General features: G+C 39.2%; 1 protein-coding gene across 1 annotated transcript; it reads right to left on the minus strand.

The window, feature by feature from the left end:
• Positions 1-3,727: 3,727 nt before the first annotated feature.
• On the minus strand, positions 3,728-18,337 carry LOC117992038 (nose resistant to fluoxetine protein 6-like). Its single transcript, XM_034979688.2, has 12 exons — positions 18,201-18,337; positions 17,441-17,580; positions 13,397-13,748; positions 12,545-12,662; positions 11,361-11,448; positions 10,360-10,526; positions 9,319-9,507; positions 8,485-8,664; positions 6,436-6,580; positions 5,336-5,522; positions 4,325-4,467; positions 3,728-3,859 (listed from the first exon to the last, which is right to left on the minus strand). The coding sequence occupies exons 1-12, from the start codon at positions 18,271-18,273 to the stop codon at positions 3,728-3,730; spliced, it is 1,914 nt and encodes a 637-aa protein (XP_034835579.2). The 5' UTR covers positions 18,274-18,337.
• Between the last annotated feature and the right edge of the window lie 5,042 nt (positions 18,338-23,379).

Genomic DNA, 23,379 nt, shown 5'->3' on the forward strand with positions numbered 1-23,379 from the left:
GTTTAAACTTAAGGTCTTTAATTTTCTCTTCACATGCACTCATAATTAAAATGTCATCCACGTACAGAAACACATACACACTTATCTCACCATTTTCGTTTTGTAATAAGTATAAACAACTATCATAATCTGAGCACTTGAAGTTGTTTGCACACATAAACTCGTGGAATACTTTATTCCAACACCTTGGGCTTTGCTTCAAGCCATAAATTGACTTGTTAAGTTTGCACACTTTTTCACTATTATGCTGACCTGGTAGACTCATGTATATCTCCTCCTTAAGTATGCCATGGAGAAAAGCAGTTTTCACATCCAACTGTTCTATCTTTAGATTGTCATGATTTGCAATTTACAAGCAATGACCTTAACGTTGTGAGTCTTCCAACAGGAGCATATGTTTCTTCATATTGTGAAGTCTGGAAACCTTTTGCCACTAACCTGGCTTTGTAGTTATTATCTGATTTCTTTCGAAATACCCATCGACTTTCTATGACTTCCTTATCCTTTGGTCTTTCTACCATAGTCCATGTTTGATGTTTCTCATGTGACTGCAATTCGCTATCCATTGCTTCTTTCCATCTGTCACTTTCTACGCTTTCCACTGCTTCTTGTAATGTCCTTGGTTCATCATTTATAAATTCTTGAGAAATGTATGCAGCATGGAATGTCTCATAGTCTTCTAACCATACTGGTCTTTTTCTTTGTCTCTGTTCCCTTTCTGTATCATTTATTTCTTGATAAGGTTCGGTAGATGTCTTTCCTGTACTTTTTTCCTCAGTACTACTTATTGATTGATCTTTCTGGCTCTTTTCTCTACAAGGCAATGGCAAGTTTGATGGTAAGTCATCTTCTTCTATGTATGTAAAAGTTTCCATGTTACTTCTTGGTTTTTCATTAAATATTACATCTCTACTTCTAATAATTTTCTTCAGCTCGGAATCCCAGAGTCTATATCCATTATCACAGTAGCCAACCATGTAATACTTCTTTGATTTCACATCAAACTTTCCATTTCTGTGCTCCTTGCCAATATGTACATATGCCTCAGTACCAAAGGCTTTTATTTTAGAATAATCTGGACTTCTACCATACCAAATCTCAGCAGGTATGACACCTCTGCTGGTTGGAATTCTGTTAATTATGTAGGTAGCACTGTATACCGCTTCTCCCCATAATTGTTTTTCCAAACTTGTGTCGGCTAATAAAGTTCTTGCCTTTTCTACAACAGTTCTGTTGAATCTTTCTGACTTCCCGTTTTGCTGGGGTGTGTAGCTTATTGTAAATTCAATTTTTATTCCCTTTTCTTCGCAATAGCTTTTAAATTCTATGTTGTCATATTCCTTCCCATTATCGCACCGAAATCTAGATATTTTCTTATCAAATTGGGTTTCTACCAAATTTACATATTTCTTGAAACACTGTAGCACCTCCGTTTTGCTTTCTAACAAATAGACTGTTGTAAAATGGCTGTAATCATCAACAAAACTTAAAATATATTTCTTGTTACCATATGTCGCTGGATTAATTGGACCGCACAAATCCGAATGAATAACTTCTAAAATTCTCTTACTTTTGTAATTATATTCTGCAAATGGCAATCTAGTCTGTCTTCCCTTTAAACAAGGTTCACATAATATTTCTTTATTTGAGTTTTCAAAAGATATTAGTTTTCTAGACTTCAATTTTTCTAACTTTCCTTTTGAAGCATGTCCAAGTTTTCTATGCCAATCATTCTGAGTTTCTGAAATGCTATAAGCTTTCTGTGCACATAATTCTTCATCTTTCAAATTTAGGGTTAATCTGTATAACTTATTTATTTTATTACCTTTTAGTATTGTTTTGTTATTCTTGTGAATAGTCAACCTATTATTTTCAAAGGTTATCCCAAATCCGGAGTTTTCAATTTTATTTACTGACAGCAGATTACACCGCAGGTCTGGCACAAACAGCACATTTTTCAATTTAACCTCCTTTGTATAAATAACACCTGACTCATATGCATTTAACACCTCACCGTCCTTGGCAATATTAATTTTAATAGGGGTCTCTAACTTCTCGATCCTACTAAAATATTCTCTTTTGTTAACCAGATGATCCGTAGCCCCAGAATCAACTATAAACTCTATTTTTCTGGAACTTTCCTGTGTTACTAATGCTTCTGAAGATGTCATAAAGGAAACCTCATCTTCTCTTTCCTTCTGAACAATATTAGCTGAGCCTTGTGCTTTTCTAAAACGGCACTGAGCCTTCCGGTGGCCCCGCTTCCCGCAATTATAACAGTTAAATGGGAAACTGCTGGTGCTGCTGCTTGGTGAATTATTAAATTTCTTATTATTCTGTTTCTTTCTTTGATTCAATATAAATGCATCACTCTCCTCTTGAGTTCCAAAACCTATTCTTTTAATTTCTTCATCTAATAATCTTTTCTTAATAAATTCTAACGTAATATCTGAACTATTTAAGGTTTCTATCGCCGTAACTACATATTGGAATGCCGGAGGCATAGCCAATAACATGTAGCAACAGACTTCACTCTCACTAGGTTGAGCGCCCGATTCTTTTAATTCTCTTACCAGTTTTTCAAAAACAATGAAATAGTTTTCAAGACCTTCCACTCCATCATATTTCTGGGTTAACAATCTTTTTCTTGTAATTAACTGTGACGCTATACCTTTCCTTGCAAAAGTATCATCAAGTTTCTTCAATAATTCTTTTGACGTTTTACACTCCTTGATTATTTCCAAATGAGTATCACTAATGCATTGGACCAGAATGTCCATGCATTTTCCTTCCTTCGTAGAATCCGGCTTTTCTTCTGATTCTGACGAAAATACGTAACTGTATAGATTTTGCGCTTGCAATACAATCTTTATTCTAAACAACCAGTTACTATAATTTGAGCCGGCAAATGGCGTGACGCCATACTTGTTCTTTTTGTCGTGTTCCTCCATTTCGCGGCGTGGCGTTCTTTTCTTTTCTTTTTTTTTTAATTTCTTCTGGCGTGACCTGGGCCCATAACCATGATAGGTGTACTTGGAGGATTCTTGTAGCCAGTAAAACTTCAGCCTTCTATATTAAAGACACTTTAATTTCTATTTCTATTAATAATTAGGATACACGACAAAAGCATGGTTGCACTTAGTGCAGACCACAGACAACGACTGACTTAGAAATTCTGAGTTGCCATAATACAGTTCAACATAAAATACAAACACGGCCCAACATTTCAACCGATTTTAATGATATTTGGTACAGAGTTAGCTTACATCCCGGGGAAGGACATAGGCTACTTTTTATCCCGGAAAATTAAATAGTTCTCATGGGATTTTTATAAAACTTAAATCCACGCGGACATCCTCTAGATTTAAATAAATTTAAATACATATCGAAAATTGCGGACCGGCAGGAATCGAACCCGCGTCTCCTGGGATCGCGCCCGACGCTCTGACACCTAAGCTAAGCTACGGCTCGCTTGCTGCCTGTGACGCAATTAGTAGTAACGTAGCTTAGTGGTCAGAGCGTCGGGCGCGATCCCAGGAGACGCGGGTTCGATTCCTGCCGGTCCGCAATTTTTGATATGTATCTATTTAAAATTATTTCGAAATTTCCTTGAAGTGTAGGTAAAACACTAATAAAAATATTTTGTTTTATCTTATTGAATGGTTTACTGGCGAGACTATCGATTCTCTCGTCCGTGGAGATGACGCCTTAAAAAATACTGTAAGAACTAGTTTATCTTCTTTTCTGTGTTCTCGCTGGATGTCAGTTTGATGAGCTTCATGGTGGGCGCTTCTATGAGGAGGTGGAAGGGCACAGCTACTACGTAAGTCACCACGAACACTCCCACTGATATGAGGAACTAGAAATAATTGTATTAAAAAAAACATTAAATACAAAGCTACATACAAAATACCTTCTTTTTTTTTATTTTTTTTATTCAGATACAAGTTAGCCCTTGACTGCAATCTCACCTGGTGGTAAGTGATGATGCAGTCTAAGATGATAGCGGGCTAACCTGGAAGGGGTATGGCAGTTTTTATTAAACCCATACCCCTCTGGTTTCTACACGGCATCGTACCGGAACGCTAAATCGCTTGGCGGCACGGCTTTGCCGGTAGGGTGGTAACTAGCCACGGCCGAAGCCTCCCACCAGAAGAACTACCTTCTTTTTAAATCATAATATTATACTTGCGCTGCGGCGGGCGATGGAGAGAGCTATGCTTGGAGTTTCTCTACGTAATCAAATCAGGAATGAGGAGATCCGTAGGAGAACTAGAGTAACCGACATAGCTCAACGGGTTGCGAAGCTGAAGTGAGTTCTTACCGTATTATAGAAACATACAGGTGTCAGCTGAGTTCTGATCCCTAAGCTCAAATCGATAAATATATAGTGCAGCAGATACACGCTGTATGACAGACGGCTCGGCAGCACCCAGCCCCGCCATTCCATCACTGCCTGAGACATCCCTGCAAGCAAATCCATACTAATATTATAAATGCGAAAGTGTGTCTGTGTGTCTGTGTTGGAGAGTTAAATCGAAGGACCGTAAGAATTATCAAAAATTATAAAAAAGGATGTTCAGTTGCCCAGAGTTTCTCAAAATCTACAACTTACAAAACTACCACTCACCGCTTGATCTGGAACGTCCAAATATCACCAGCATACAAAGGGATGGGCACGGCACAGCACAATTGTCCACCGGTGGGGTAAAACGTGGGATTCGAATGTTTTGTAGTTGTATTTATATGTATGTATGTATGTATATACTTTATTGCACCACAGAAACACAAATGACAGGTTACAAAAAGAAATCTTAATAAGTAGGTACAAAAAGGCGGTCTTATCGCTAAATAGCGATCTCTTCCAGACAACCTTAACGCTAGGGAAAAAACGAACAAATGGACAAACTTAAAAAAAATTATAACGCACGGCACAGGAGAAGCTCTGTATGTACGTACGACCGTAACGTACGGTGATTTGCAACGGACACTTTAATGCATCACTAATGACGTGTGAGGCGAATTTTATGGGTGCTATCCGCCAATCAGAATTTTCTATGTTCGGCGCGAGAGTGGCTTGTATTGCTAGCTGAAAATCCTGAAAAACAACTGGCTTTACTGAACAGCCTGTCTGTCTATCTGTCTATCCGTCTATAAAGAACCAAAAGCTTAATTTGCTATAATCCGCTGAAACAGGTCGAATCTGTACGGTGCAACATGCAGCATGCGAAAAGCACCGCCCGCCCTCCCACTGCTAAACACTGATGATCACAAGATCAAGCGTTTGCCTATAATGGATTAAAAAAACTCATAGTATACCTATGATCAAACTCACCATTAAATTTCAAAGTAGCTCCCACTATCCAGAATATTCCAATGAGTCCAACAAGGGCTCTATTGGTTCCCGCGTACAACATTCTGAGTGCGATGGACGACTGCTCGCCGTCAATGTAGAACAGACTGCCGCAGTATACCACCAGTATATACAGTGGTATTGAACACCAGCAGATGAAGCTACCGATCTGAAAGAAGAAGGAATATAAAAGTATCACAGATAGTAAAGCGAACTGCCACTGTATACGAAGAATAAATACATTTTTGCAATTGTGGATTGTAAGGTCTACAATAATATCTCCTAAGGATGCTCCGGTATCAGGGCGGAACGAGCGTCAAGTGTGTTCTGGAATTTGTGTGGTGCTGCGTGGTGGTGGAGCGTATTGCTTGCCTGGTGGCTGCTTTTCTCTGCATGTTTAGCAGTGGGCGGGCGGTGCATGCTGCATGTTGCACCATACAGATTTGATCTGTTTCAGCTGATTATAGCAAATTAAGCTTTTGGTTCATTGTTTTTAAATACGTCAGTAGGTATATTCTACACTAGCAGATAAAGCTTAAAAGCTATCGATCTGAAAGAAGAAGGTTTAGGGGAAGGTTAGGTTTAGGTTAAACCTGAGACGTTTTGGTCCGACCAGATTCGAAAAGCGGTCGACACACCCTTCTGCAATGCCTTCCGTACGACCTTCAACAGGGAAAAACCGGCTAAGTGCGAGTCAGGCTCGCGCAACGAGCGTTCCGTACTACAGTCGTAGTTTTTCGACTTTTTGGATGATAATTCAAAAACTATGACGCATAAAAATAAATAAAAATCTGTTTTAGAATGCACATGTAAAGCCCTTTCATATGATACCCCACTTGATATAGTTATCTAACTTCGAAAATTGAAAAAACTAATTATTAGTCCATGACCACAATTTTTTTGTGTGATGTAACCCTAGAGTCACGGTTTTCAGATTTTTCACCTTATTTCTGCTATAAAACCTACCTACCTGCCAAATTCCACTATCCTAAGACAACGGGAAGTGTCCTGTAGGTTCCTTGACAGACCGACAGACAGAGAGGATCCGTTTTTCCTTTTGAGGTACGGAAGCCTAAAGCTACCTTGAAATTAGGATATTCAAGTTTCTTCTGTTGCAAGTAGTAGACCAAGTATCCCGCAGCCAGGCCGATGATGAAACCGGACAAGTTATTGTGGCCCAACACGTGCATCTTACGGAAGTTCGCATCGGAGAGTGTTCGGTGTGTTCTGCAACGAAAGCAGACGAAACAGTCACTGCTTGAAACACTGTATAGTCCATAAAAACCCGACCAAGTGCGAGTCAGTCTCGCGCAACGAGAATTCCGTACTACAGTCGTATTTTTTCGACATTTTTTGCACGATAATTCAAAAACTATGATGCATAAAAATAAATAAAAATTTGTTTTGAAATGTACAGATGAAGACCTTTCATATGATACCCCACTTGATATAATTATCTCACTTCGAAAGTTAAAAATACTAATTATTATTAGTTCGTGACCACAATTTAATTTTTTTTGTGTGATGTATCCACAAATTCACGGTTTTCAGATTTTTCCCCGAATGTCAGCTCATAGATTACGTAAGAATCGTTCCGTTACGTTGAAAGGTGAAAATACTAATTATTTGCCCATGAAGACATTTTAATTTTTTTAATGATGTAATCACAAATTCACGGTTTTCAGATTTTTTCCCCTATATGTGCTATAAGACCTGCCTACCTGCCAAATTTCATGATTCTAGGTCAACGGGAAGTACCCTGTCTGTTTCTTGACAGACCGATAGACAGGCAGACAACAAAGTGATCCTATTAGGGTTCCGTTTTTCCTTTTGAGATGCGGAACCCTAAAAATGACTCCTCACGCGCCATTTTAACTCTATGGGTCAACTGTCATGTCAAAAGTACGGTTCGCCTTTAAAATAAGGACTAAAACCTCAGAATAAATACTTTTAGAAGTAGCCCTATTGTGACACTTACTGTTAGAGCGAGATAGCCTAAACGCATTTAAGCTCTTATTAGAACGTGTGATTCTGTTTTGTCCTTGGCACCGTGGCCACGTTTTTTTGTTTGCCAAAATGTATTTTTACGTGAGATTTTGGCAAACAACGTGAAGTGAGGTTATGTTGACTCAAGTATTGTAAATAAATAATTGATTCGTTTTGCTGTTTTTTGTTTTTGAAGTAGAATAGAATAGAATAGAATGTTTTTTTATTCATGTAAACTTTTTAAAAGTGCTTATGAATAGTCAGGTAGTTTTAATTTACCACTGGTTCGGAATGCCGTTCCTACCGAGAAGAACCAGCAAGAAACTCGGCGGTTGCTCTTTTTAATTTTTCAATTTACAATGTTATTATACCGTACTATACAAGCCATTGCAGCCCCGTGCATTGCTGGAGCGAGTCAAATCCAAGCTTTTTTTCCAAGTTATTGTGCTATGGTCGGTTGCAGTATACTAGACTAAAATAGATGGAGTATAAACACTTCACAAGTACCTAAGTACCTCTGCTTGAGCGAGACGGGCTGAATGTGCCAGGCTAGTTGCATATCTGGTATAGATATATCTGTGACTAAAATCATACTTTTGACATGAAAGGCCGGCCATACACGGACTGCTCGAGCGGTTAGCCAGTGATCAACATACACGGACCGCTCTTGCAGTCAGATTCAACAGCTTGAAGCTGCCATCGAGCAACCAGCAGTTGTCCTGACTGCTTCAAGCTGTCCGTGTATGGCCGGTCTAAAACACAAAAAGGGTGCACCGATCCCTCAGATTTTTCTTTCTTTCTAACACGTAGCGATACGAGTGTTCTCGCTTGCATACTTTTTAGCGTCTTAGCTCGGGTGAATGTGTGAAATTTAAAAATAGAGCGAAATTAATGTGATAAGTTTCAAACTTTGCGAGATTTGCTTTGTAATATTTCACAGGCTACTTTAAGGATGGGTTCTCAACGAGTCACACTGAATCGTGTCACATTGCGACTCGTTAGGAATCCATTGAAAAAAATCCCATCGAGTCACACCCAAGCTACAGTGTGACTCGTTGGGAATTACAATGTAGCTCTAGCTGCCTAGCATAATGAAGAAGTTTTTACATGAATTTTCAAATGGTCCACCTCTGGTCGGTACATACTCAGGTTTTAGCATCACAAACGCATCGATATCCATCCACCACACGTGCAGCGCTGGACTCGCCATCGCGAGCAACAGCAGGACGGTCAGGGTGGTTATCCTGAACCTCGTGCTCCGATTCCTGATCGCAAAGTGTATTAACACGCCCACAATGAAGAGCTGCATGTCTGCTGCTATGTACCTGAAAGTAAAAAAATTACCTGATTTTAAAAACAAGCAACTGCGAGCCGGACTCGGGTTCCGTACCAGTTACCACCGTACAAGAAATAACACTTTTTATTTATTTGTGATGATTTTTCCCTTTACTTGTGCTATGAGACATTTCTACCTGCCAAAATTCATGATTCTAGTTTTAGTTTAGTAGTTTAAAAAAACCGGTCAAGTGCGAGTCAGGCTCGCGCAATGAGGGTTCCGTACTACAGTCGTATTTTTTCGACATTTTGCACGACAATTCAAAAACTATGATGCATAAAAATAAATAAAAATCTGTTTTAGAATGTACAGGTGAAGACCTTTCATATGATACCCCACTTGATATAGTCACTCACTTCGAAAGTTGAAAATACTAATTATTAGTTCATGACCACAATTTTTTTTGTGTGATCTAACCCTAAATTCACGGTTTTCAGATTTTTCCCCAAATGTCAGCTATAAGATCTACCTACCTGCCAAATTTCATGATTCTAGGTCAACGGGAAGTATCCTGTAGGTTTCTTGACAGACAGACGGACAGACAGACAGACAGACAGACAGACAGACAACAAAGTGATCCTATAAGGGTTCAGTTTTTCCTTTTGAGGTACGGAACCCTAAAAAGGTTAAGTTTTGTACTCACCATGTCTGCAAAACGCAAAACGTGTCTTCAGGGATGTAGTTGTTAAAATAGAGAACGTGTGCCCAGAAGAATTGTCGGCATTGTGCTGACGAGCCGTGGGTAATGTGGAAGTCCCACAGGGGGCCGCTGGCGAGGTGCCGCATCCACGTCGCTGAGAACGCTACCACCATCGCTGCGGAGGGTGTTAACCTAAAAAAACCAGCAGGCTAATTACGTAAAACGTTGCAGTAGCGACAGCAACGCGACAGCAGTAGCAATGCGACAGTTCATAGATTACGTAAGAATCGTTACGTTACGTTGAAAGGTGAAAATACTAATTATTTGCCCATGAAGACATTTTAATTTTTTTAATGATGTAATCACAAATTCACGGTTTTCAGATTTTTTCCCCTATATGTGTAAGACCTACCTACCTGCCCAATTTCATGATTCTAGGTCAACGGCAAGTACCCTATAGGTTTCTTGACAGACAGACAGACAGACAACAAAGGTTCCGTTTTTCATTTAGAGGTACGGAACCCTAAAAATAAAACTTTAGGTGAAAATAATACAATAAAACTTAAAGCTAGCGTTATTTAATTACTATACAAATCTTGCACGCGTGGAATGGTGCCAAGAGTACTGGCTGCATTGCCGTGCTGGACAGCTAGGCTGATCCGTTGCGCAAAAAATGAGCCAGCCCTTCTGTCGCCAGATGACCTACCTATTAATCGCGGTCTAATGTTTCGTAATTATTTTTAGCACTAAGATTCCATGGTCCCAGGGTCTCCACGGCAAACGGAATCAAAATGTAACTCTCGATAAGAGAGGCGTACTTGCGCTGCTTGCTGTTTTCAGCCATTTCTGCTGCGGCTCCCGATCTGGATGCTGTCTCCCTGATATGACACGGTGCCAATGTGTCAACGCACATTGCGTCCCACCATTAGCGTCTCTTGCCATCATCCCCCCTAATTCCTGCCGGCTCAATGAGTGCAGGAAGGTCTATGGTGGCAAGAGCCCTTTTGATCTTATAAAGTTTAGGTTAGTTTATTTGTTACGTACCTCCACCATCTCATGAATATGATCTTCGGTATCAAGTTCCACGTCACTTGGCGCGTCTCCGTGGAGACCTGCATGAAGTACGTGAGCAGCATGCCGGTGGAGAAGAAGAACACCTGGACTATGTTGGTGCCGCTGAACGAGATCCGACCGAGTACATATTCGTAGGCCTATGACATTATTGTTTATTAACTGACTTCAAAAAAAGGAGAAGGTTCTCAATTCGCCGGAATCTTTTTTTTTTTATTATTATTAGAGCTCAGCTAACGGAAGAGTCTAAAAAAGGGCTCAGTCGTAAAAAAGGCTCGAGCCCTTTTTTGGGCTGAGGCTTTATTTTTCTTTAGTTTTTTAGGGTTACGTACCTCAAAAGGAATAACGGAACCCTTATAGGATCACTTTGTTGTCTGTTTGTCTGTCTGTCTGTCTGTCTGTTTGTCTGTCCGTCTGTCTGTCAAGAAACCTACAGGGTACTTTCCGTTGACCTAGAATCATGAAATTTGGCAGGTAGGTAGATCTTATAGCTGACATTTGGGGAAAAATCTGAAAACCGTGAATTTAAGGTTAGATCACACAAAAAAATTAAATTGTGGTCATGAACTAATAATTAGTATTTTCAACTTTTGAAGTGAGTGACTATATCAAGTGGGGTATCATGTGAAAGGTCTTCACCTGTACATTCTAAAACAGATTTTTATTTATTTTTATGCATCATAGTTTTTGAATTATCGTGCAAAATGTCGCCAAAATGAACCCTCATTGCGCGAGCCTGACTCGCACTTGGCCGGTTTTTTTCAGAAGAGTCTGTCTGTCTTTCTGTCTGTCTGTCTGTCTGTCCGTCTGTCCGTCCGTCCGTCTGTCCATCTGTCCGTCTGTCGTGTCGTGTGGTGCCGTGTCGTGTCGTGTTATGTGGTGTCGTGTGGTATCGTGTGGTGTCGTGTCGTGTCTATGTAACAGAGATAACCCTATATTAACTTCTCTCCGTGGATAGAGTGTAGTTTAATTACCTTTTCGAAGCTGTGAGGATCAGCACTAAAGGAATTGCCGATCATAAACACAACGTGACAATTCACCGTGAAGAATGTTACTATTGTCCTGCAAAATGAGAGTTCCATAACACAAAATCAAAGTATTGTTACAATAATAATGCTCTCCTGACTGAATTCATATCAAGGGGTATGAAGTGCTTCCGCCCCATCCAAACAAGGGGTGCCCTCAATCGTATCTCAACGAGTCACACTCAATCGTGTTACAGTGTGACTCGTTGGGAATTCATCGAAATATTTCTCCCATCGAGTCACACTGTTACTATAATAATCTAGTTGCAACCTTTTTATTAGCTCGATAGCTCAACCGAAAGGTCGCCGGTTCAAACCCCACCCGTTACACTATTGTCGTACCTACTCCTAGCACAAGTTTTACGCTTAATTGAAGGGGAAAGGGGAATATTAATCAACATGATAAACTTGGCTAATATTTAAAAAAGAAGAAGACGAGTCATAAGTAAAGGAATAAATCCGAAAGTGGATTTGTGGTTACATCACACAACAATAATTAAAAAGTGTTAATGAACAAATAATAATTAGTATTTTTAATTTTGAAAGCAAGATGACTATATCAAGTGAGGTATCATATAAAAAGGCTTCACTTGTGCATTTTAAAACAGGTATTTATTTATTTTTATGCATCATAATTTTTGAATTATCGTGAAAAATGTCGAAAAACTACGATTATAGTACGGAACACTCGGTGCACGAGTCTGACTCGCACTTGGCCGGGTTTTTTAAAGAATATTAGCCAAGTTCATCATGATGAGTATTGATGACTAGTACTCCCCTTTCCCCTCCAACTAAGCGTAAAGTTTGTGCTAGGAGTGGGTACGACAATAGTGCAACGGGTGGTGTTAGCATCAGCGACCTTTCAAATTTCAGTCCGCTCATTTAATCGTTGAGTTATTGAGGCTTAAAATAAAGGACGCCGTTTGAATGGCAAAATTCTACTATTATGCATGTTCCAGTTGATACAAGAAATCTTTCAATGTAAGCATATTGTTCTGAGGACCGGGTGTGGTGGCGCTCTTTAGGGAAGGCCTATGTCCAACAGTGGGCGTCAACATGCTGATGATGATGATGGTGATGATGATGAAACGTATTGTATAGTAATGTTGCAGTAGTGCTTATCAATAACTCACCGAAAGGCATGGACACTTTTGAAAACATTCACCCTAGGCTCACTTTCAGCTATTGTAGTCAATCCCTTGTAGTTTCGAGGAATAGAGAAACATAATAATACATCGTTGGCTGAAACACCTAAAAATAATATTAAAATAAATGAACTTAATGTAAGTTATCAATTGGGTGTGAACAAAAAACGAAATAACTAAAACAATTGAACAGGGAAGATGTTATTACACGACGACTTTAATTAAAACTAGGTATAAGAACGAAAAAATAGAGGGAATTTACGAGTAATACTAGCTAAAGGACAAATTTTATTCGGGCAAAAGAAAAATGCTGAGCGAATGTTAGAGCTGACTGTAAAATAAAAGGCACAAAAATTGTAGAAAAGGCTTAGTATGGTTAGGCTAATCATAGCTTTTTTTTAAAACAAGTGGTATATATAAAATTAAATTGAAAAAATAAAAAACAAAGACTGCTATGCCATATAGAATTTTTTCAAAAAGTTATAGCCAGTGTCACTCGGGATGGTTTAAAAATTCAAAAGATTATCCATCCATCCACATCTGTCCAGGCATTTAAAAATTATGCTGGACCAAAAAATGTTATAAACAGAGAAAAAACATTGCTTCATATAAAAATACCCTGAAAACATTTCACTCCTTTTTTGTGTAGTAAGTATATCTATTAATTTTCAGTTCCTTTGTCCATCGACTCAAGCGAAAAGCGAAAGCATGCGAAAAAGTGGTTTCTGCAATAGTGAAGTGATTTAAATCTAACTTCGAATTTCGATCCGATCTTTTTGCCGCTGAGCTATTGCGGCATTAAAATTAATGATGACTGACGATGAAGTTATAAAAACTAACCTTTTTTATGTTTTAATTCATTATTTTTATCATTTGAGTAGATCTCACAATAGCTTCCGACTAAACTGAGCACAACTAAAATAATAAATACACCAAGAAATATATAATCAGTGTAGTCCAAATTAAGTTGATCCTTATTTTTTTCTGATACACAATTCATGTTAAGCACTCTTGCCATTATATCGTACTTGTTGACTAGAGTTTCGTTAAGGCATCCCTCAAGGATCTCTCTTAGGTCCCTGTTTATATCTAAGCCTGCATTGCTGGCGTATGACTTGCATGTCCGTGTTACACAGACGCCTCTGTCTATTCTTGAATAGTTGTAGTGTTTCAATGTAAACTCGGAATACTCCTGGAAATAAATCATTTTCACTTTTAAATATTTAACGATACCCATACTTAATCCTGCATTATAATAATAACGGACGATAAATATTACTTAATTTTGAAAAAGTACTTAGTAATCTAAGGAGTTTGATTTGAAAACAGAAATTATTTTAGTAATCAGCGCCCTGAAAATCTCGAAATCAGCAGTCTGCAGGTTTCCATTTCTTGATGCGTTTACACCACCATTTATGTTGGGCCGGTGGCGGTGGCGTGACGCGATTAGACAAAATTTGTAGGTAATGGGGAACTTTCCTAAGGAGAACTTTAAGGTTGCACCAATACAAAAAAAAACTTAAATAAAGTAGGCTCCGATGGGCATATCATGCGAAGAAGCGACTACCCAATAAAGAATGTACCTAGTGAATATCCCCTCAAGACTACGAGGGAGAAAGAGCCCCAGCCACATGGTCACACGAGTTATCTACTCATGTGACATGGTGGTCCAATGTCGAGAGGGACGTTAAAGCCCCTAACATTTCGTCAATGGCAACCCAGGACAGAAAATCCTGGCGCTTATGTAGGTACAAGGAGGCCCAACCCCAAATAGGGTGTTGGACTGTAGTAATAAATTGAGTTGATGATGTGTGTGTGTGTGTGTATAGCGGTAGTTGAAGAGAGAATTAGTACCCTTATTATAAATGCGAGTGTGTTTGTTTGTTAGTTTGTCCTTCTACCACGTCGCAACGGTGCAACGGATTGACGTAATTTTTTGTATGGGTATAGATAAGGACCTGGAGAGTGACATAGGCTACTTTATAACCCGCAAAATCATATAATTCCCACGGGATTTTTAAAAAACCTAATTCCACGCAGACGATGTTAGTAATGAAATAAAAATCATAATTAATAAAATTATTAACGTCACGCTGTACGGAAGGCGATCAATGATGTCACAAGGCGATAAACGATGAATATTTTTCAATTTTTTAACATAAAATAAGTATAATATATCTTGATAATCTTGTGATGTATGAATAATATAATAATATCCAAGCATGTAGGTGTAAAGTTGTTCATATTTCGAGTTTTAAGAGTAAAGAAGAAGCCTAGAGTAATCACGCACTTATCTGATCCGAATCCGTGAAAATACAATTAATATAAAAATCGGCCAAGTGCGAATCAGACTCGCGCACTGAGGGTTCCGTACTACAATCGTATTTTATCGACATTTTGCACGATAAATCAAAAACACTTATCTGATCCGAATCCGTGAAAATACAATTAATATAAAAATCGGCCAATTGCGAATCAGACTCGCGCACTGAGTACAATCGTATTTTATCGACATTTTGGACGATAAATCAAAAACTACTTACTAGATCTCGTTCAAACCAATTTTCGGTGGAAGTTTGCATGGTTATGTACATCATATAATTTTTTTAGTTTTATCATTCCCTTATTTTAGAATTAACAGGGGAGAGGGGGGGGAGGAGAGGGGGGCACACATTTTACCACTTTGGAAGTGTCTCTCGCGTAAACTATTCGGTTTAGAAAAAAATGATACTAGAAACCTCAATATCATTTTTGAAGACCTATCCATAAATACCCCACACGTATGGGTTTGATGAAAAAAAAATTTGAGTTTCAGTTCTAAGTATGGTGAACCCCCAAAATTTATAGTTTTTTTTGTATTTTTGTGTGAAAATCTTAATTTTTCTCAAAGTCGTTTCTTAGCTGACACCTAACCTCAAGAAAAAACCTACTTTCCAAATTTCAAGTTAATTAATATAAAAGTGACCGACTTTCATACAAACTTCCATCCTCCATTTAACCCACTTAGGGGTGGAATTTCGAAAAATCCTTTCTTAGTGGATACTTACTCTTTACAAAGAATAGAACCTCCAAATTTCACGTCCTTAGGACTAGCGGTTTAGGCTGTGAGTTGATATATATGTCAGTCAGTCAGTCAGGACTTTGAATTTTAAATATATAGATTTGAATCCGAGGCACATCCGAGATATTTTCACGGATGATGGAGATGTATCGGATGACGGAAGTGGGATGTGGTGCGTAAAAGCTACCATAACAAACAGTTCTATGACTACTTCGCAAATCGGAACGTATTTTCACGGACTCGGATCGGATGAGTGCGTGATCGCTCTAAGTGATTAGAATATTATAATATTTTTTTTAGTACCAACCAATACCTATTATAAAAAACATAACAACCAAAAAAAAAAAATACCTGTTCAGTTGGATTGTGGTTCCCAGCTTATATTTTATAGATTAATGTTTTATAATAAAATTCCACAAGCAATTTTCGACTTGCCTTTACACAAGTTTAAAAAATGTGTTAAAAGTATGCTCCTAAAAAAAGCATATTATACAGTCGCAGACTATGTAAACGATAAAAAAGCTTGGATTTGACTCGCTCCAGCAATGCACGGGGCTGCAATGGCTTGTATAGTACGGTATAATAACATTGTAAATTGAAAAATTAAAAAGAGCAACCGCCGAGTTTCTTGCTGGTTCTTCTCGGTAGGAACGGCATTCCGAACCAGTGGTAAATTAAAACTACCTGACTATTGATAAGCACTTTTAAAAAGTTTACATGAATAAAAAAAACATTCTATTCTATTCTATTATAATAATATATTATTATTTATGAGATACAATCAATATCATAACCCATTTTATACGATTCCGTACTAAAATACTTAGTACCTACATAAAAAAATATATCAAAAAAACCAACATCCAAAACCACTACAACGTTATTTTTTACTTTGTAGTGGTTTTGGAAGACGGGTTTTTAAAGCTTTTTAGTGTATTGTAGTCATTGCTTGGTACGTAAAATATCAATTCACCAGCAAAACTTTCGAAATCCACACGGCTTAGGAGTTCCTTGCAGCATCAGGATTGAAGAGTTGGGACTCGGAATTCAATAACATAGTCTATGCTTGGCATTTACAATATTATTTCACCAAGAACAGCTCTTGAATCTCTATAGTTTAGGAGTGCTGTACCATGCATCATCAGGCTTGAGGAGTTCAGACTTGGAGTGTAATCATGATGCCGTTGCTTGATACCTACAATATCAATTCACCATCAGAAGTTCCTGAATCCCCACGGCTTAGGAGTTCAGTACCTTGCAGCATCAGATTGAGAAGTTGGGATCCGAAGGTCAATGGTGTAGTCTATGCTTCGCACCAAAATAATATTGCATCATCCGCAGTTCCTGAATCACAATAGTTTACCCTACATCATCAGGGTTGAGGAGTTGGGACTTCAAGAGTCCAAGCATAAAGTCGTTGCTTGGTACCTACTATATTAATTCACTATAAACGCTTCCTGAATCTTGATAACTTAGGCGGGCAGTAACCCTGCAGCATCAGGATTGAGGAGTTCCAGAAATTTTTATGGGACCACCACGGAAACATCCCCTGTTGATTAAAAATAATAATTTGTAAATCGGTCCAGAAACCTCGAAAAAAATCGGTGAACATACATTTAAAAAAAAAAACGGACGGAATTAAGAACCACCTCCTTTTTGGAAGTCGGTTAAAAATAGAGTAATTCCTGTAAATACCTGTAAATACTTTTATAAGCATTTTAGTTAGGTAAACAATAGGCTGAGATACTTCTCATAAAACAATCCAAGACCCTATTGAATGAGAAGGGCATGAGAAAGAATCGGAGATGCGACTAAATAGCTACCTGAATCAGCGTATACAGGTCATTTTTCGAGTCGGCATAGAGGTCTAAGTTGGCCACACAGTAGATGCCTCCAGGGTCTTCCATGCATTTCTCATAGTTCTCCAGCTCGAACAAGCGAGGCAGCCTCTCATACTCCGTTTCTGGAAGGGCAGATAACAGAAGAAGAAATATACCGCTGCTAACGGGCAAGGCATACCCATAGAAGGAGTCCTCTCGCTGTGACATATTTGCTGACAAATGGGCTGACCTCATGGGTCAGATTTTGCACTTTTGTGAAAATTTATAATTTTGCTTTTTAAAATTTATAATTTTAACAATTTTTGTATGTATGTTTATGTTAGTTTGTAGTCGTAGTTTAATTAGTGTAATTGGCTTTATGGCCGTTCTAATCTTCTTAATATATAAAAGGAAAAGGTGACTGACTGACTGACTGACTGATCTATCAACGCACAGCTCAAACTACTGGACGGATCGGGCTGAAATTTGGCATGCAGATAGCTATTATGACGTAGGCGTCCGCTAAGAAAGGATTTTTGAAAATTCAACTCCTAAGGGGGTGAAATAGGGGTTTGAAATTTGTGTAGTCCACGCGGACGAAGTCGCGAGCATAAGCTAGTTAAGTAATAAATAAATAAATAAAAAAAAATAAAAAAAATACCAGCAGAGCCAAGGATTCCTTTTGCTAAAAAGCGGCGAACCCTAAAGTTTGTGAATACTCTACTACTTTACTACTACTATTACTTTAACTTTAACTACTTACCGTTCAATTGGTATATAACTCCAAAAGTCTGACCAAACCAAAATACAAGACAAACACATACTTTGAGCATCATTCTGTTAATTAATCATAAAAATATATTAAACGATAATTAACACGAACAACGTCTTTACGTGTTGTTACTTTATTTTTATTGAACCGTTTGTTGATTTGGTTCTATAATATATAGCTATAGTCCGCGACAGGTCGAGATGGCAATCAGGGTATGAGGCGGGGGGACGCCCCGCACATCCGTACGTCACCCGCGCTAGCCCGCACCGGGTTAACGCGGGGGCTGTGCGGGCGTACGGGGCGTCCCCACTCCGATTGCCATCTCGACCTGTCTCGTTCTATACATAGATAGAAGTCTTTATTGGGTTCCGTACCTCAAAAGGAAAAACGGAACCTTTATAGGATCACTTTGTTGTCTGTCTGTCTGTCGGTGTGATAATAAACCTAAAATAGAGTACTTCCCGTTGACCTAGAATCATGAAATTTGGCAGGTAGGTAGGTCTTATAGCAGACATTAGGGGAAAAATCAGAAAACAGCGAATTTGTGGTTACATCACACAAAAAAAAATGTGGTCATGAACTAATAATTAGCATTTTCAATTTTTGAAGTAAGATAACTGTATCAAGTGGGGTATCATATGAAAGGGCTTCACATAATATTATGCATTCTTAAACAGAGTTTCATTTATTTTTATGCATCGTTTATCGTGCAAAATGTCGAAAAAATACGACTATAGTACGGAACCCTCGTTGCGCGAGCCTTACTCGCACTTGGCCGGTTTTTTACTCCGTTATGAATTCCTCCATACTCCGTCATAAAATATTTTCACTAGCTTATTCCCGCGATTTCGTCCGCGTGGGTAACACAAATTTCAAACCACTGTCTTACTCCCTTAGGGGTTGAATTTTCGAAAATCCTTTCTGAGCGGATGTCTTCTGCATAATATCTATCTGCATGCCAAATTTCAGCCCGATCCGTTCAGTAGTTTGAGCTGTGCGTTGATAGATCAGTCAGTCAGTCAGTCAGCTTTTCCTTTTATATAAGTAGTATATAGATAAGCTGTGATAGCCTAGTGGCTAGGACATCCGCCTTCTAATCCAAGGTCGAGGGTTTGAATCCGGGCACGCACCTCTAACTTTTCGAAGTTATGAGCGTTTTATGTAGGTAATTAAATAAAATTGAATAAGTTAAATTTTTTTTATGATCGTGTATAAATAACAGATTAAATAGTTCGTGCGAATTAAATCATAGGCTGTTATTAGAAGGTATCATTTTTTAGCTATTAAATTGATTGAGTGTTCAACATTTGATGGATAAACGTTGCCTGTTTAAATTGTCACTTAGTTTTTAGGCAGGTAATGAATTATTGTGGTAGGGGAGCCCAAGAGGGGATTTTGGGATTTACTCGAGCGCGTCATATTAAGACAAGGCAAGTTAATTAGATGCAGAAAAGTGTGCATTTAATTAATCTGACAATTTGACCGTGACCTAAGGAAATGGGAGAGTCGCAGTTTCAAAAATCAGCCATGACTTTTGGTTGCGTCCAAATCGTCAGTTTTTTTTAATAGGAGCTAGTTCAGTGTTCACTTAACATCGATTCTCAATATCTGACGCGCTCGATAAATGTTTTTAATTATATTTTCTCTTTTCTTTCTTTTGTTTTTAATTTATAGACTCGCGCTTGGCTGCAATTAGATCTGGTGGGAAGTGATAATGCAGCCTAAGCCCCCTACCCCTTCGTACAACCACCCCCAATATGCAAACCGGCAGATAAATATTTTTGTCATAAAAAAACTCGCGCTCGAGTATTTCTTTGTGACTATATTTTTTACATTTTCGCTCTCCCCACCAGTGAAAGGGGTTACATCATATAACCTTTTTTTGTTTTTAGCGCCTAATCTTCACAATCCAATAGGTCCTCACGACGCTCGAGTAAATCCCTATTTAGCATCTTTGGTCACTACCCATATTATAAATGCGAAAGTGTGTTTGTTTGTTGGTTTGCTGGTTTGTCCTTCAATCACGTCGCAACGGAGCAACGGATCGAAGTAATTTTTTGCATGGGTAGGTATAGTTAAAACACCCCGAGAGTGACAAAGGCTACTTTTTTTTCGGAAAACCAAAGAGTTCCCATGTGATATCCCACCTAGTATTTAAATAAGATCGTAACCTCTGAAACTGATAGCATGTTAGCCCTTGACTTGACTGCGATTATGGCAATTTAATTAAAATTAAACCCATTCTTAGATACCTACCCCTAATCGCTTTTTATGCTAATTTACATATTTTCTGTGCTCCTTCATTATGCGCTTGCGCTTTGCGCATCGCCATAGACAGACACACACACAAACAAAACGGTCAAATCTGCAACACCCCTGTTTTTGCGTCAGAGGTTAAAATGATTATTCCACGGCGACTCAAAGCAGCCTTTTTTTCCTTTTTTTCTAAACGATGGGAAATGCGTTTACGCATCGCCCCCTCCTGGAAGCCAGCCAGCTAACCAGCCAGCCAACCAACTGGAGGGAAGGGAGGAGGAGAGGCGACCGGAATACCCACTAAAATCCAGCAGAGCTCCTGCGCGTCTCCTGGTGACTGGGTCACGGGAACGCCGGAGCAAACCACCGTGACCCAGTCAGTGACATCCGCTGAAGCGGACCCTCCACCGGGGACCCCGCTCACGAGGTCCCCACACCGCACGTCCGAGGCGCCGACCAAGTGCGTGCGCCTCCCGACCCGGGCAACGGGCGACAACTGCAGAGTCGGCGCACGTCGCCCGTGTCCCATCCTCCGCCTCGTCCGCTGTCTCCTCTGCTAGTCAGAGGGACACGCGGAGAAACCTCCCCCCTGCCACGTCATTAGCCATAGCCAACAATATCTCCGTAGAGAAATTATTAGCCATGTTAAGGGGCGCACCGGCCCGAATACTGCTCTTCCCCTCCGAATACTGCTCTTCCCCTCCGAATACTGCTCTTCCCCTCCGAATACTGCTCTTCCCCTCCAAATACTGCTCTTCCCCTCCGAATACTGCTCTTCCCCTCCGAATACTGCTCTTCCCCTCCGAATACTGCTCTTCCCCTCCGAATACTGCTCTTCCCCTCCGAATACTGCTCTTCCCCTCCGAATACTGCTCTTCCCCTCCGAATACTGCTCTTCCCCTGGGACGTATCCAAAAGGAACCAGCAGCACCCAGACACACTGGAAGGTTACCTGGCTGGCACCTGAATACCTGGCTGGTCCCCCCCCCCCCCTTTGTCCATCCGTCCATCCGTCTGCCTGCGGCCTGTATCTCGTGAACCGTAATAAGTGTGTATTCTATTGTCACTCTAACAATTAAAAAAAAATGGCCGCCATAAAAATTTAAAATTGTCTTTCTTGTATGATGGTATAACGGAACCCTTCCAGTGCGACTCCGACTCGCACTTGACCGATTTTTACTCGATTTTGGTTTGATGGGTTAGATACTTATTATAATTTCAGCAGTCTATAAATTTTTATAAAGTGACTAACTTATGCCCGCGACTTCGTCCGCGTGGACTACACAAATTTCAAACCCCCTATTTCACTCCATTAGGGGTTGGATTTTCCAAAATCCTTTCTTAGCGGATGTCTACGTCATAATAGCTATCTGCATGCCGAATTTTAACCTGATCCGTCCAGTAGTCTGAGCTGTGCGTTAATAGATCAGTCCGTCATGCAGACAGTCAGTTTAGTTTAGTTTAATTACTTTTAGTTTAATAGCTGTGACACACAGACGGACAGATGGGCTGGACGAAATCTATACTATAATTTATGTATATACTAATATTATAAAGACAGTTTTTTATTTATTATAGGCGCACGCTTGACCATAATCACACCTGATGGGAAGTGATGATGTGGCCTAAGATGGGACGCGTTTGCCTAGAAGGTCATTCACAGGAATTCACTTTCGTTTTAAAGATACCCGGATTATAATTGGCAGGGAACACTGATATAGGAAGAGTATTCCAGACCCTAGACATGCGTATAAGGAATGATGACGCAAAGCGTTTCGTACGCGAAAATGAAATGTTGACGACATAGGGGTGGAAACTCGCCCGGTGTCTTGCGGTACGGTGGTAGAAAGGTGAGGGAGGGACAAGATCGAACAGCTCCTGAGCACACTCTCCGAAATATATCCTGTAAAACACCTATAGGCTGGCAACTTCCTTTACTTGTGCAGTACTATTCTGTGCTTGTGCTATAATAGGTACCTACCTACCTACCAAATTTCATGATTATATGTCAACGGGAAGTACCCTATAGGTTTTCTTGACAGACACAATGGACAGACGGACAACAAAGTGATCCTATAAGAGTTCCGTTTTTCCTTTTGAGGTATGGAACCCTAATAAAAGTCCAAGACCCTATAAAATGAGACAAGGGCATGAGAAAGAAACAAAGATGCGACTAAATAGTTAGTCGTGTATGGCAGGTACCTACTCAAATTTAAATTATTTAACACACTGCTGTTTACAAATAATTTAAATTTAAATAATTATACTATTGTTTTATGAAACTGCCAAAGTTTTCCTAATTTTTGCAGCAGATTCTAAAAAATAATCATATTCTTCATCTTATCTTATATAATATTTATGTGCATAATTATTATACTTCTAAATATATAAAAGGAAAAAGGGCTGACTGACCGACTAACTGATCTGTCAACGCACAGCTCAAACTACTGGACGGAGTGGACGGATCGGGCTGAAATTTGGCCTGCAGATAGCTATTTATGACTGTGATTATGTCGTAGACATCCGCTAAGAAAGGGTTTTTGAAAATTCAACCTCTAAAGGGGTGAAATAGGGGTTTGAACTTTGTGTATTCCACACGGACGAAATCGCGAGCATAAGCTAGTACCTATGTACCTATAGGTATATTATAAGTCCGTTCAAAATAGTCAAGGGTACAATAATTTGCATAGAGCTAAAATTGGTACGAATGCTTGGGAACACCATTGTTAATGAATTGGGTATTTTGACTACATCAAAAATAAATTTTTCTCAGTGGTCTTCCAAAATACGTAAAATAAAATACGTTTGTTGGTTTTAAGTGTAATAACCATTTTAAATTATCGATTAAACTAAAAAAAGCACGTCAAATGATTGTGACGTCACACACCGGTATTTCATAGAATCTCGCATACTA

Source organism: Maniola hyperantus, chromosome 20 (genome assembly GCF_902806685.2).
Source record: "Maniola hyperantus chromosome 20, iAphHyp1.2, whole genome shotgun sequence".
NCBI lineage: Eukaryota > Metazoa > Arthropoda > Insecta > Lepidoptera > Nymphalidae > Maniola > Maniola hyperantus.

Coding starts and splice junctions, on each gene's coding strand:
- LOC117992038 (XM_034979688.2), bottom strand. CDS start 18,273: ATGATGCTCAAAGTATGTGTTTGTCTTGTATTTTGGTTTGGTCAGACT. Junction 13,749..17,440: donor ACCTGTATACGCTGATTCAG/GTAGCTATTTAG, acceptor ATTTATTTCCAG/GAGTATTCCGAGTTTACATT. Junction 12,663..13,396: donor TGAATTAAAACATAAAAAAG/GTTAGTTTTTAT, acceptor TATTATTTTTAG/GTGTTTCAGCCAACGATGTA.